The 15,515-nt window shown below is 36.6% G+C and overlaps 1 protein-coding gene across 9 annotated transcripts in view; it reads left to right on the top strand.

Annotated features, from left to right (window-relative positions):
- nrxn3a (neurexin 3a) overlaps positions 1-15,515 on the top strand; it is a 170,112-nt gene that overhangs the window by 27,970 nt on the left and 126,627 nt on the right. For all 9 annotated transcript variants that reach the window (XR_013294023.1, XR_013294014.1, XR_013294017.1 and 6 more), the window contains exons 3-5: positions 4,311-4,331; positions 7,114-7,140; positions 8,366-8,377. Coding sequence is in view for 5 of the 9 variants with exons in the window: in XM_077564961.1 (XP_077421087.1) it covers positions 4,311-4,331; positions 7,114-7,140; positions 8,366-8,377 (60 nt within the window). In the remaining 4 variants the exon portion in view is untranslated. The remainder of the gene's footprint in view (positions 1-4,310; positions 4,332-7,113; positions 7,141-8,365; positions 8,378-15,515) is intronic.

Raw genomic sequence — 15,515 nt, 5'->3', positions numbered from 1 at the left:
GACACCCCTGTATTATACATTTACAAGCCACAATAATACAAAACTGACCTTAATCTTGTTGTGAAAGGATATCTATACTTAAGCTGTACTTGTACAAACCCCAATTCCAATGAAGTTGAGACGGTGTGTAAAACATAAATAAAAAAAAGTATAGACTAATTTGCAAATCCTTATCAACTTATATTCAATTGAAGGCACTGCAAAGACAAGATGTTTAATGTTCAAACAATCCGGATGGTCTTTTTCTTCTTTGCCCCGGGGTGCATGACATACATAATTCCCCATCCACCAAAAAATTAAATGTGGACTCCTCAGACCACAGCACACATTTTCACTTTGCATCAGTCCATCTCAGAATTAGCTAGGGTCCAGAGCAGAGTGGCTTTTCTCGCTGTTGTTGATACGTCATTTGCTTTACATGCTAGACTTTTAACTTGCATTTGGAGATGTAGCAACAAACTGCTTTGCCGGTAATTGACAATGATTTATTCTTGTGGATATTGTCATTCATCCAGGCCATTTCATTCTTAGGGCTTTGAATTGATTGCCAATGGAATGCTCCGTTTGTCTTAGAAGACATTTCCCCTCTCATCTGAGTAGCTTTCATCAGTGCACGCAACAAGGCTTGGTACGGACTGCACCAGCCAAAGTTGGTGGCAAACACAATTATTTATGCTCCAGCTTGGGGACATGCCCAAACCAGAAATTGTGTCATTCTTTTAAAATGCAAAATGACAGTGGTCTAATAAGTCGTTGGGTAAAAACTCCTTTATCACTATTCCATTCAGTTGTAAAAGCTAGTGGAGCTGCCTCTGAAGTCACCGGGCACTGTGTTTTTTATTGCTTGTTGGGGCAAAATCATTGCGTCACTTTGGGATGGTTAAAAGGACGGCATTGTATGTGGCACTCGAAAACAGTCAGTACTGACTGTTTTACAGAGTCCCCAGACCACCCAACCCCACCGAAAAAAACAAAACTGCACCTTTCAGAGTGGCCTTTTATTGTGAGCACTCTAAGGCACACCTGTGGACTAATCATGGTGTCTAATCAGCATCATGATGAGCTGTCATGGCGTGTTGCAAAATTCACGAAAATATCTCATTTTTACGAGGCCGTTTCATCGCTTATTTACCAAAGCAATCATTGAATAATTTTATCTGTACATTTACTCTTTCTATAAAATATTTTTAGGGTGATTTTTCTTTCATGTCTCTTGCACTTAAAATGTTTGCAAACAGCCCTATTTGTTCCAGAAGTGAGATGGGGAGACTATACCAGCATTTCAAGTCGATAAAGGTTGTTTTCAGAAATGATTCAGATAGATTGACAAAGTAGGTTCTGACAAGATATTAATGCCCAGATATTTGATGGTGCGTTTGGGGGTAGAGTAGTCTTGATTTAGAATTTTTTTTGAAAGAACGTTGTTAACAGCAAACCTCTATAAAATGCCAGGTCCAGTACTCAGTTTGCTTTTAAGGTACATTTGATCATAGTGTTGAGTTCTAGAAATGCTCTCAGTTGATAATCTAATTAAATGAGATTAGATTAAATGATGAAGTCAAGTTGTTTCTTTTAAAACAAGTAATTTACAAATTTGTTTTGGTTGGATTACATGTGAGTAAGTGCTGTGTATGCAGCTCTGCTGGGCAATCTAGCTGCTATAGCAATATCCGATTAAGACCAGTGTGAACAAGATGAGCTCTGGTAGTCCTTAATCAATGATTAATTAATGAAGTCAGAAAGAACAGGAAATTAGCAGAAGTGCTGAGCTGGATAAGTAAAATTGATGATGGAAGAGAAAGCCAGTGATAAAACTCCAGATTAGGTTATTCAGAGTAACAGAAACATTTAACAGCACTGTCAACATTACCCAATGCAGACGGAGAGAGTATAATAGAGTACTGCGCAAAACATTAGATTTGTTATTGTGCCAATGTTTTACTGACCGTATAATGACTGAAAGTCTCAGTTTGATTTATCATGATACGTCAGGGGGAAAAAATAAATAAAACAGAGGAATATTGCAAAACTTGCTTGCCATTTTCTGTTTGACTCTAATCACATTAATTATTTCGAACTGCACTAAAGGAAACTTAGGATAAGTGCAGATGTGTGTGAAAAAACAAAGTGTTTCTTCAAACTTCAATCATCCACTTCACCAAACACCAAACAAGACTCAATAGAGCAGAACTTTAAACTGTTTGGCGTTGGCAGAGATTTGGCAAATTTTTCTATCGACCCAAATGCTCAGGTTTGCAGCTCATCCTGCAAAAGCATGTTCCTTTTAAATATGGCACCGTTTGAAAGGTTCTTAACCCTATAAAGCCTGAACCATGAAATATATGAGAGAAAATTCAGATTCTTTGTGAATAGAGTATTTATCGGTCCTTTTGAACAAACAAACAAAAAATATTTTTTTGAAAGTCAATTTCCATATATGACTTTTGATTTGTGTTGTACATCCAGTTACAATGCTTTAAATTTTATAACTGTCAAATATATAATATTAAACAGACATATAAAACATATTAGCATTTCCAAAAATCAGAAAGAACATTTCCCAATGTTAATAAGTATAGGTGTCTCTCCTTTCTCAATTGGTGCGATCTTGCAAGGTCGCTGGAAAAGCCATCAGCTGTGTGATACTGCCCTCTAATGGATTATCTGTGCAATGCACGTCTCAGATCATATACGTCAGGGTTTTAATGGGGAAAAAGTATTATACACATGAAATGCAGGGCTCAAAATGTCTTTATTTAATATGATACGTTAGGCTTTATAGGCATAAAAGAGCTTAACGGTATAGGATTCATTGCCAAAAAGTATTCATACAAAAAATATAATGTACAAAACACATATTGTTACTTTTTGTGCAAAAAACAACAACATTATGCTAAAACTTTAGCATGTGAAATAATTGTGACCTTTGACCACACAATTAATTGCAACTTAGCCATACAGTGCATCCGGAATAGAAATATTGCTTCATTGTTTCCACAATATGTTTGGTTACAGCCTTTTCCCACGCAAATTTCTTCATACAACACTCCACAAATAAAAAACTATCAATACACATGTACTTGTAAATATTCACAGCCTTTGCTCAGAAATCTGTTGATTTGTGTCAATGTTTTTTTGGGGCAGTTTTGCTCTTTCCTCTTTGCAGAACCTCTCAAGCTCCATCAGGTTGGATAGGAAATGTCGGCTCAGCTATTTTTATATTATCTGGAGATGTCCAAATTGGATTAAAATCTGGATTTTGGCTGGGCCGCTCAAAGACATATACATAGTTGTCCTGTGTTGTCCTGCTGACAGATGAACTTTCTCACCAGTCTAAGGTCAAGAGCGGTTCCCAGATATTTCTGTACATTATAAAATTACAAAAGCACTGAAACTCCTTACACGAGCAGCTAAAACAGAGATCCCCCCCCCCACACACCAATAGTTTAACTAATTTTAAAATGAATTAATAGTTAATGCATATCTGATTGAATTCCGTCTGCTTATGTTCATATTAAAAGTCACACATACCCAATTAGTCCCAGCCAAGGAAATTAAATGCATTTTAAATAATTACCCTTCGTATTATACCGAAGCTGCTTGATTTTCTTGAAACTAAGTTATTTGACTTTTTTTTGTGTTTGGCATTCATAAACTTGAGAGCATGTATTTACTGCAAAATTATTTATATTTTGCGATCAGTCTAACGCTTAAACGACAATGTTTTGTCCTTTATTTTGTTTTTACTTTCCACTTAATCATCAGCGGAATTGTCATAAACTCAGATTCATGAGGTCATTTTATCTGCACTGAAAAGACAGAGGACATAACAGGAAAAGTTTATGTATGTGATTGCAGGGTCTTAAAAATAAAATCAAACATTTTAACTCATGATATTTTCACCCTAATTGTTATCCAGAGGTGGCAAATCAAGGTCCAGAAAGTAAAAACCCTGCCACAGTTGATTTTTAGCCCCTGACGCTAGCTAGCTCCCTAAAAGTAAACAAGCACTATGGGAGGTAGCTAGGGAGCTAGCTATCTAGCAAAGCCAAACTGTGGCAGGGTTTTTACTTTCTGGACCTGGATTTGCCACCTCTGTTGTTAACAGTCTAATAATATTGAGTTGTGATTTAACTGCTCACTTCAAGGTCTTTGTTGCATGGTACACAACATACACATGACTGTGCTCACTGCCGGCCATTTGTATGGACCATGATGAGTGTTATTATTTGCATGACAGTCAACATGCAAGTCATACGAGTGTGTCTAACTCTTCCTTTGTTTGCTTGTCTCTCTGTCTTTTGTTTCAGAGGTCAGCAGCAAAACACCAGGTGAGTTGTAATGAAGAAAAAAAAGAATTAAAATGAATGATTTAGGTGATTATGAGAGGAATTGTTGCATCTTGAATCTGATATTTAGCTTCCGCATGAATTTGAAGTTTGAATCTTTAGGTAATAGTAACTGACTGACAAAATACAGAGGAAAAACATACTGTCACGATACTAAAGACAGTTAAAAATTACAATGCACAGAGGGTTCCACACCAGCATCCTGAGGCTAAACACAAAGCGGAAAGTGGGGTGCCGCGGACTAGTCGGCCTCATGCGCACAATCCAGCAGGAAACAACAGGCCTCAAAGAATGCATGAAGATGATGACCCCCAGGGAAAGAACTGCTTAGAGAAAGAGCCAGATGAACTGCCAGCACGAAGGCACTAATCATGGCAGCACAAGAACAGGCCCTAAACACAAGATCAATCCACGCTGGGGTCTACTACATCAGACACGACCCCAAATGTAGGCAAATAAGCCCCAGAGCGTATCACAGCAGGGTGAAATATGCTGGCGGGTAAGGCATATATGGAGCGGCAGAGCCAGGTTTTAGGTCTAGTGTACATGAACATCTGTATAAAAATGGACTAGAGGTCGCAGAATCAAGATGGCAGACACCTCTGAAATTGGTTGAGAACAACCAGCCCAAGATCCTGTGGGACTTCCAGATCCAGACTGACAAACTGGTGAAAGCCAACAAACCTGTCATAGTGGTAGTGGATACACTTGAGAAGACAGCAGTCGTGATGGATGTAGCAATTCCGAATGATTGCAACATCTGGAAAATAAACACGGAAAGCTGGAGAAATACCAAGGACTGAAGGAAGAACTAGAGAAAATATGGAGGGTAAAGGCAACTCTGGTGCCAGTAGAGATCGGGGCCCTGGGGATTGTAACCCCCAAGCTGGGTGGATGGCTCCAGCAGATACCAGGAACAACATCCAACACCTCCATGCAGAAGAGCACAATACTGGGAACAGCTGCGCAGAACCTTCAAGCTCCCAGGCCTCTGGTAAAGGAGCCTAGCTTGAAGGAGATATTGCCCGGGTGGGCGAAGAAACAAATTTCTCTTTAAACTCCTGGTACCTCCCTGCTAATGAAATGTATGTAACTTTTCAATCAGGAGTCTTATGACACTAATAACCTCAATATCCTAGTCCTCTTTGATCTCAGCACTGCCTTGATCGAATCAACCACAACGTCTTTTTCTCCTGACTCCAAACTACATTCAACATCACCTGTCTTCAACTGGTTCAGATCATCATCTCATTTACACATATGAATTCATCCCCCTTTTCCAAGGTGTCCTAGAAGGTTCAGCGCTTGGCCCTCTCGTCTTCATCCTCTACACGTCCCCATTTAGTCGGATAATACACTACTGTAGTCTCAGCGACCATTGGTTCTCCTTGGCATCTGGCAAAGCAATTTATAATGCAGCTATGACAAACCATATACCATCATTGGACCAAAGGCACTCACCATTCACTCAGAGTTTTACCTTCCTATGAAGTGGCCTAATATCAACAGGAAGTGGCCCAATTTTAACAGGAAGTGACTCGATTTCAACAGGAAGTGAATCAATCTCAACAGGAAGTGACCTGATTTCAACAGGAAATAACCCAGAAGTAGTCTAAAATCAACAGGAAGTGACCAAGAAGTGGTCTGATATCAACAGGAAGTAACCTGATTTCAACAGGAAGTGAACCAGAACTGGCCTGTTTTCAACAGGAAGTGACCCTTACTCCATTGCTTACTCGATTTCACGCTCATTACTCCATTGCTTATTCGATTCCTTGCTCCTTAATCCATTGATACTCTATTCTACGCTCGTTACATCATTTCTTACTCAATTCCTCTCACCTTTATCCATTGCTTGCTCATTTCCTCGCTCCTTTCTTGTATTCTTTGTTTCCTACCTACTGCTTCTACATGTTTACATAATTTCAAAGTGACATTCAAAACTTTTAAGTCATTCATTTCACTTCAGTGATGATTATTAGGTTCATTCCCCGCTTGATTTTTGACACCTTACTCTTCTTCCGGTTTTTCTGCTCTAATTTCTACATTTATTCACAGATTCAAACCTTTCAACGATTCAGCCCTTTCCAAGTCATTGTGCAGCATTCCATGCCATTTAATATCATTCCAAATCATTCCACAGTTTTTCATTCAGCCTCACAGCCTTAACACACAATTTCTGCAGACCCTCTGCTTCGATTGGCACGTCAAAGACCTCACAAAAACAGCTATTTTCCACGTCAAAGACCTCACAAAAACAGCTATTTTCCAACTCAAGATAATTGCCTGCCTCCTTCCACTCCTATCTTCCTTAGCTGCAGAAACCCTCATCTTATGTCTTAAATATCATTTTTCATTCATTATTCATAAATTGTTAACAATGTATTGATAACCCGTTTGGAACCATATTTGTAGAACCTTTTCCTGAAGTGGTGTCTTTGTTTTTACTATTTATGTTGGCAACTCCAGGTTTTACTGCAGAATACAATAAAATACTGCAATTAGAAAAGAGAATATTCCATACAGTTTAACTGCAGGTTAGTAAAAATGAGGAATCGGGAGGTTTATGTTACTCTGAACCATCAGATGTTTCTTATGAACAAGAAACTGGAAGCTTTGTGTTACCTGTCAGCATGTCCTGATGTCATGCTTTCCCTCTCTGGAAAACCATGTGTCATCACAATACCAAAGTGTATTGAAAATGTGCTCAAGTGTCCTCTTTCGCTGTTTTTCTTTTCTCTCCTCTCTCTGTTACCTTTTCAAGGCCTTGCACACATGATTGCTGAACAAGGTATGACTCTCTTTACCCTTTACCTGTCATGTATAGTATTTGCTTCCACTACCATAACACGTTGCATGTTATACTGGTGTGGGCAAATTTTTCTGTAGACACTGGAACATAAGTACCTAATAATTAGTAAGCACTCAGTAAGTACTTAGTAATTTAATACACTCTCCTACAAAATTGCAGTCAATCAGTTTTTGCCTTTCAAGGCAGCAAAGGAGCACTTTGTTACATTCTTTACGTTACGCTTAGTTAACTAGATGAGATGGTTGTTCTTCAAGCTACAATTACATACAGTAGTAAGTACAAAGGATAAAACCGAATTCCAGTGAAGCTGGGCCATGTGTAAAATGTAAACAAAAACAATACAATGACTTTGATTCCTATTCAACCTAAATTTAATTGAATACACTATAAAAAAGAATATATTTAATCTTCAGATTAATAAACATCTACACCCCCCCCCCCCTTATGTTCTAATATGTAGTTGGTTGATGTGGTTGCATGTTTGAAGTGTTTTTTGATGTGCAATTGTAATACTGATGATGACACCATATATCATTTGATACTAATGAAGCATGTTCTCATGAGCAGATTATATAATATGGGCACAAACAAAAGCCCTGTAACAGAATAAGCCCACATATTGTTGTCCAATAAAAAGCAGGAATCTCCAAATTATTATTTTTTCAAATTGTTATTTTAGTTTATCAGCAGGCAGTATAGTGGCCGGCTGGTTAACACATTCACCTCACAGCTGAGAGGTCTTAGGTTCAAATCTGGGCTCCATCCCTGTGTAGTTTTTTCTCCAGGTAAATTGGCTTCCCTCTACATTCCAAAATCAGGTTGATTGAACATTCTAAATTGTGAATGGGTGCTAAATTCATACTGTATTGCCAAGTGCTTTGAGACAAACTATATTGTTAATGGTGCTACATGTCCATATATGTTCTTGTAGAGTCAATTTGACTCTAGATAGAGTCAAATTTACTCTACAGAATTTAATGTGTACTTTTGAATATTTTGCTGCTGCTTTTCAATAAATTAACAAAAAACTAAATTACTAACTGCTCATAAGAATGCTACCTTAATGATAGGTGTTCAGAAACACTATAGACAATGATATACTGTATGTGATGAATGACTAAGTCTATTTTACTTCTCCCTGTCTGTGTCTTGGCTATGGTTGTGGACTCCTCTGTTCTCTCTTCACCTCCACCTGGTCTTCTAGCTAAAAGCAAAGGTACAGCTTTTTCAAAATCTTTCCTTTTTCGACTTTATGAAAAGCAGCGCTTGCTCTGTGAGTGTTTGAGAGCACATAATAAGCACAATAATGTTCTTAATAATATTTGATGTTTAATGTGTTTACATGTCTGTGCTCACTTTTTCTTCTCTAATGGCTTCTCGGGGGAAGATTAAATTAGCAATTAAGTCAACCTTAATTGAAGGAGAAAGAAAAGAGTGTGTTGGTTTGCTTTTTACCTCTGCATGTTTGCTTATTTTTCCGAAGGCTGCTTCATGTCTGAAGGGCGACCAATAGATAGTTTTTACAAATACAAGTGAGCAGCAGGAAACAATTAAATTGTACTTTCCTCACCGCAACATAATGCTGTTTCTACAGAGTTCGGCAGGGGACATGACGAAAATATTTACGATTGCAATATAACACAATCCTATTGCGTTATATAGCAATAACTATTGCATTATAACAATATTTTACAATTGCAATTTTAATGCAATTATTTGCAAGAGAAGGAGAGATTCCACTTATTCCGGGTCGTTAGCAACAGGCTTGGCTATCATCAACACCACGATTGCTTTGTTAATTATTTTTTAGTGAATATATGTAATAATAATTAAAAAATATATATAATGTGTGTATTGCCAAATAACACAATGTTATTTTTGGAGGAGAATGAAAGACTTCTACTTCCGGGTCATTGACTTATGTCTATTGCGGCGCTGGCAGGAGAATTGATGATGGTTTGGAGAGATTTATACTACTTAGAGATGTTCGAGGCAAGGATATACTTCACATTCAATGGGATAAGGTATGTACAAAATGGTAACAGTTGATGAACAAAATTGCTAATGATCCGGAAGTAGAATCTCTCCTTCCCTTGCAAATAATTTGCGTTATTTCGCAATATTTAAAAATAAATAAATAATTGCGTTAAAATGCAATCGTTTTGCATTATATCGCAAATTATTGCATTATAATGCAATAGTTATTGCAATACAACACAATAGTATTGCAATATAACGCAAGAGCATTGCATTATATTGCAAAGTATTGCGTTGTATTGCAATAGTAAATATTTTCGTGATGTTCCCTGCCAGACTGTGTCTTCAGGTCTTTGCAGTTTAGATAAATAACAGGACAATTGAAATTTTGTATTTATAGTAGTCGATACCACGCCTGACTTGGAAAGACTTTACTGGGGGAATTCCAGACGCAACGCAGTAAACATATCCACGTCAAAATTTACCAGTAATAAATTTAATGAAAATGCAAATATTTGTGAAGACTGGGGTCAAGTTGTCTTTTACAATTTAAAAAATGTGAAGAATGTCACAAGTTACTTCATGTTAAAGATTAAATACTTCTTAATATGAAAAGAAAAATGGACTGAGCTGTCACCAATGTCTTACAAATGCAATTATGCCATCTAGTGGCAGAAAATGACCTCAACACAAATCAATCCCACTCGTTTTTTACAGTAAAGTACATATTTTTAATTTTAACTCAATTTTATGAATTATAATGAAATTACTGTATCAATGACTAAAAGATGCAGCCATATTTCTATTATTATTATTATTATTATTATTTTTACAGTTTACTATAGTTTATAGTTACAAATTTTTCCCACTTTTATGTTAACAAGAGTATGAAACTTAGAAAAATATATTGTACATTTTATTGTACATTAAGAACAGATTTAAAATTTGCAATTCATCGTGAGTTAACTATTGAAGTCATGCGATTAATTACGATTAAAACAATTAATCGCTTGACACCCCTAATTTATAGTATATTGAGATAACAGCTTTTAGTTGTTTTTTTTACATGAAACTTTCAACCAGTGTCATTGGTATCGTCATCTTAAATGAGTTTGTGCACATTATGACAGCCATTGCAGCAGCTTACAACACCAGTGACACAATATCCATCCATTCAACCATGTTCTGCCCCAGATGTCGTTATCTGGGTCATAGCCTTTCCCAGGTGACTTTGGGCGAGAGAGAGTGCAGGCTGGTTGCCAGCAAATGCAAAGCACGTTTAGGTCACACACACTCAAAATGAAATCACTTTTACTTTATTTAATACAGCCACAGTCACATTATACTGTACAAAGATTTTCAGTTCTCACTCAGGAGGAAGTGACAACTTTTTTTTTGCATATTGCACAACAGTGGCAGTAGTCTTTTACTAGGGCACTAAACCGAACTAAAAGGTTTTCTCGTGAATGACAGCAATTATGTGTGTAATCAGCTGAACTGTCTCATTTAGTGCTTTTAACACTGTTAATTGTATGCATCTGTTGGCCTTTGGTCTATTTAATGCTTTTGGCTGCATGCAAGTAGCATTTAATCATCACATTCTGCAATCAGTCTTATTTATGTAACATTCTGTGTTCCCCTATGGTTGATGCAAGATGGCAATTGTAGAACCTAATCATTCATCTACAATAGCACCACTGCTGTACCAAAAAGTAGTTTGCACAGTTATGTAATTTTTTTTATCCTTTACAGACTTTTACTAGAAGCAAAACAGAACCTAATACAGCGATACCTCGGATTTTGAACATAATTCGCTCTTGCAAAGTGTTCAAAGTCCTAATTTTTCAACCTCTGAAACATTTTTTTCCCATAGGAAATAATATAAATGCAATTAATCCGTTCCCAAGCTCCAAAAACTGAAAATTCCTATTTTAATTTCTATTGATATATTTTTTTTACATTTATAGTACAGTACAGTACTTAAACAATAAAAAATACCTTACCTTACCTGTTGTGATGTGATGGCATCAGTGGATCATAAATGGTAGCTTTAGTTCAATGCTGAGTTTGTGCATTTTACATTGGGCATATTGTTAGACTACTAAGCGGTTTAACGTCAGGCACGTTGTTGAACAGCTGGGGGGGCTCCTCGTGCCAGTATTTACAGAAGTAGTCACGGTAGTTCCAACTGTGTGATAATCTCTTCCTAATTCCACTGTGGTTCGTAGCACTTTATGTTTTTCTTTGCTGCCACTGGCACTGTTGTCTTTCTTTGGGCCCATGGCGAAGAAAATTGTCGTGCGAAAATCAAAATGCGCTCGCGAGTATGGAGCACCTCCGGGAGTATTCACAATCTGACTGGAAATGAGCAGTGCATTGTCTCAACTACCGCAACGTGAGCATTCGGCAAGGTATGTTCGGCTTAGCTTGCTTTGCTTGGGTGTTCGAACGTTCGAATTTTTTACTCAGATTTTTTGGTTGAGGTCCAAATTATACGAGTTCCGAGACGTTCAAACTCTGAGGTTCCACTGTAATATGAGACATAACAAAGAGGCATACAGTACGTATGCACAAGTATAAGTACACTGTAAAACCCCCCCCAAAAAACCCTGATGTAACAGAATTTTACTTTTTATTTTACTTTTTTTCCCTGTATTTTAAAAATATCATTTAATTTACAAAAATAAACTATGATTTTACATGTCAAATATAAAATAACATGAAATCACTGTAACTGTAAAAACACAATATTTCTGTTCTTTAAAAAAAAACTTAGAAATACACAAATTTATTGTTAAAATACATTCACAAATGTATCGTAATTAAAAAATAAATAAAACTGTGTATTTTGGGTTATTCCCCTTAACGAGGAGGGGAGAGGAGTAAGAGAAATGAAAGAGTAGTAGAGAGAAAGGAGATTTTTGAACTGTTAAAATGTAAAAAAAATAATAAAAAGAATTTAAGAAAACACAAAATGTTTGTATCTGTTGTGTTTTATAAATTAGTTTGAGAAGTATTTTTTGTTATTATTTATAAGACTACCTTTCAGTTTTGTAAATATTTATTATAGTGTGTGAAGTCTAAAATTAGTTTGAGAATTAGGCCATCCAGTTAAGATATATGCATTGTTGTTGGTTGATAAAATCCGGATGAAGGATATTTTATTTTTATTTTTAAGTTTTCCCCCTTGAGGGATGCCACATTATTGTGGTCAGGGGATTTGTGTGCCTCAGTGACCTTCAGAGCTGTACCAGCAGGAGACTAGTCTTCAGGTGGGACACCTAAGTTGACCAGGCCTGACTAAGTCCAATTCTCTATGTTGGGGCTGGACACATAGTTAACACCCCAATTCAATAAAATAAAAATAAAAAAACTGTGTTATTATAAGCACAGGGAGGGAAAAAAAGATGACACAGAAGAATCATTGCCATATGACTCATCTAGATATAAATCCCTAAGATTATATTGCAGCCATAAAATAAAAATCTTCCACATAAAGCGTTACCATATCTTGTTCTCTGTGGATAATTTAAATGTATCAATTCAATGACATTGCGAGCTTTGTGGAAACATTTTACCTCACTATCTATTTCTACAAGAGGAGAAAAATTCAGTGATTCAAGATGTTTGTCATATGCACGGTACAAATGCAATAGTGGTAGTTTCAATTTCAATTAAATTATAAGATACACTCCCTCCAGAATATAAAAGATAAAATAGAGAGACATTTTAAATAATGAAAAATAAACACTGAACAAACAAAAGGTGGGGCATGAATACAATTAAAAAAAACAGAGTACTTGAGTTTGGCAGTTGTAATAGTCAAGTTAGTGTAAAAAGGAAAAATATGTGTATATTGTACAAAGAAGCAGGCATTGATTGTATTGCTTCTTGAGGCAAAGCTTGAAATATTTTCTTTTCTTTGCGGAGCAGTTTTACTAACCAATGTACGGTGGCCTTGAATTGCAAAACGCAAAGAAAACAAAAAACAAAACTGACACGACTGCAAATCAAAGAACACAATAAAAAATTAAAATAAATAAATAAACACCAGAGCAAATCAAAAATCACACAAACGAAAAGGTCATTACAAACACAAATCAGAAAACAAAAACACAAAAACCGGAACAAAACAACAAAAAGCTTACCGCAAACACAAAACCAACAACCGCAACATCTTCCCAACGGAAGTAGTTAGTAGGTGGGGGAGTGTGAGAGCAGGAGGAACCGCGCGATTGGCGCGCGCTTTCTCGCACACGCGAGCGAGTGGGCGAGAGAGCTCTTCCTTTTTTAATGCGAGCTAAACATGTACACCAAACGCCGGTGCGCACATCCTATCAAGCTGCACTTCTCGTCCAATCAGTCGTGAGTATGGTTCCTCCTGCCCTCAGCCTCCCCCACCTACCTACCCCAACTACTTATATATAACCTTAACCTTATTGTTATTTTGTTCCGGTTTTTGTGTTTGTCTTTTTTGATTCGTGTTTGTAATTACGTTTTAGTTTTTTTGTTTTGTTTTTTGTGTTTGTGTTTTTTTTAAATTTGTGTTTGCTTTACTTTTCTTTTTTTTTAACTGTTTTTTTTTTTTAGTGGTTTATGTTTGTATTTTTTTAAATTTGTGTTTGCAATTACTTTTTTGTTTCATATTTTGTGTTTGTGTTTTTTGATTTGTAATTGTGATCACTTTTTGGTGTTTTGTTTCATATTTTGTGTTTTTGTGGTTTTTGATTTGCAGTCGTGTCAGGTTTTTGTTTTTGAGTTTTGCACTTTAGGGCCACCGTACCAATAGCTTAATTTGAGAAAAAAAATAAAAATACAACAAAAATAATGAAGGAACAATCGTTTTTCTTTTTTCTAAAACCAACAGTTTTTGTTTCTTAAATTCATATTGTGTATTAAAAGTGAAAACCCTTTAGGAAGACCATTGAAAAATAACACCTTGTCATTGTGATAGATCATGCAAGTGCTGTGGGTTATCATAATTTGTGCATGAACGGGTTAAAGTGTCCAGTAGTCCAGATTGAATTGAATTGTTATGCAAGTACGCAGAATGCTCAAGCCACAAAATGAAATAAGGTAATACTGTCAACATAGGGATGTGCAAAATTGGCACAAATATGGAAAACTATGGAATTATGTTCAGCAGACATTTTAATGCTCGCAGACCATTTTTGTTGTCGCCAAGAAATTTTGAACTCTTGGTGACAAAACAGTTAGTTTTTTGTCAAACACATTTTCAAAATTTCTTTGCGACAAGAAAACGCTTTGCAAGCATGAAAACGGTTTCCTTCTGCGACCTTGAGCAACCCATATGAAAAAACGACACTGGCTACGTTTGTACACCCTCACAAGCCTTTGCCGCTCAGTGAAAGCAGAGCGACAATAGGGAAGGTCAACACTAAGGGTATCATTGTCATCAGAGGACGATGCCTTATCATCAGACCCATTCTCCTCTATGTCACTTCTGTGGTCAGAAAGATATGACTGCACATTGCTAATAGACAACGTTAGAAGTCATGTTTAGTCAAGAGAGTGCTGAAACAGAGAACACATATAGCACCCAGAAAAATCAAGCTTATTGAAGAATATAAAATTGTATGTTATAGTGAACTCAATAACATTCACAAAAATGTGTAAAATGTGTGTAATATGTTGTACACAGCATAAACAGCCTGTGGTAAAATTTACTCCAAATAACACAGATGGTAAAGTATGTGTACAGTGTATTGAAAACTTTTCCCCCACGACATTAAAAAAAGTCATTAAAGGGACAGGGTTTATTATTTAATGCCATCTAGTGGTGAACTAATAGATTGTAACCATTTTGAAGAACACACACTAGAGTGTCTCAGAAAGACCATACTTCGTAAGCCTACCACCAGTTACTACCAATTATTATTTGGCATGAGTGAGCGAGCAGGAGCAGCTAGCTAGCGAGAACTCATTATAGCGGCTAACAAGAGTACTAGCAAGAATAAGCTGGAGCAGCTAACAGGAGAAGCTAACAAAATAGTAAAGCAGAGGGAGACAAATGGCAGGAGTCTGAAACACGGTTATTGGCGACCACCTGCAGACCCCAGCTTGGGAAGGTAAGAGGTGGTCAACCCATTGGGTCCTACACTAGCTGCAAGCACTACCGGAGGCTAACTACGTTTGTGAACTTCTTCTCCTTTGGGTATCCGTAGCGGAAAGATGGTGACGAAACATGTCAACCTCCTGTAAGTTGTGGCGTGACCTATGTAGGAGAATTACCGATTACTAGACATACGATTACATTTAAAAAATGTATGCTGATATGATATAACATATTTTTTACGCATATTATTGAAATTAATAGTGGTTTATTTAAATTAATGAATTATTAGTTCATCACTAGA

The sequence above is a fragment of the Vanacampus margaritifer genome, chromosome 1, assembly GCF_051991255.1.
Source record: "Vanacampus margaritifer isolate UIUO_Vmar chromosome 1, RoL_Vmar_1.0, whole genome shotgun sequence".
In the NCBI taxonomy this organism is placed as follows: domain Eukaryota; kingdom Metazoa; phylum Chordata; class Actinopteri; order Syngnathiformes; family Syngnathidae; genus Vanacampus; species Vanacampus margaritifer.
The sequence above is the reverse complement of the archived record's forward strand: the minus strand, read 5'-3'. Positions and strand labels throughout refer to the sequence as shown.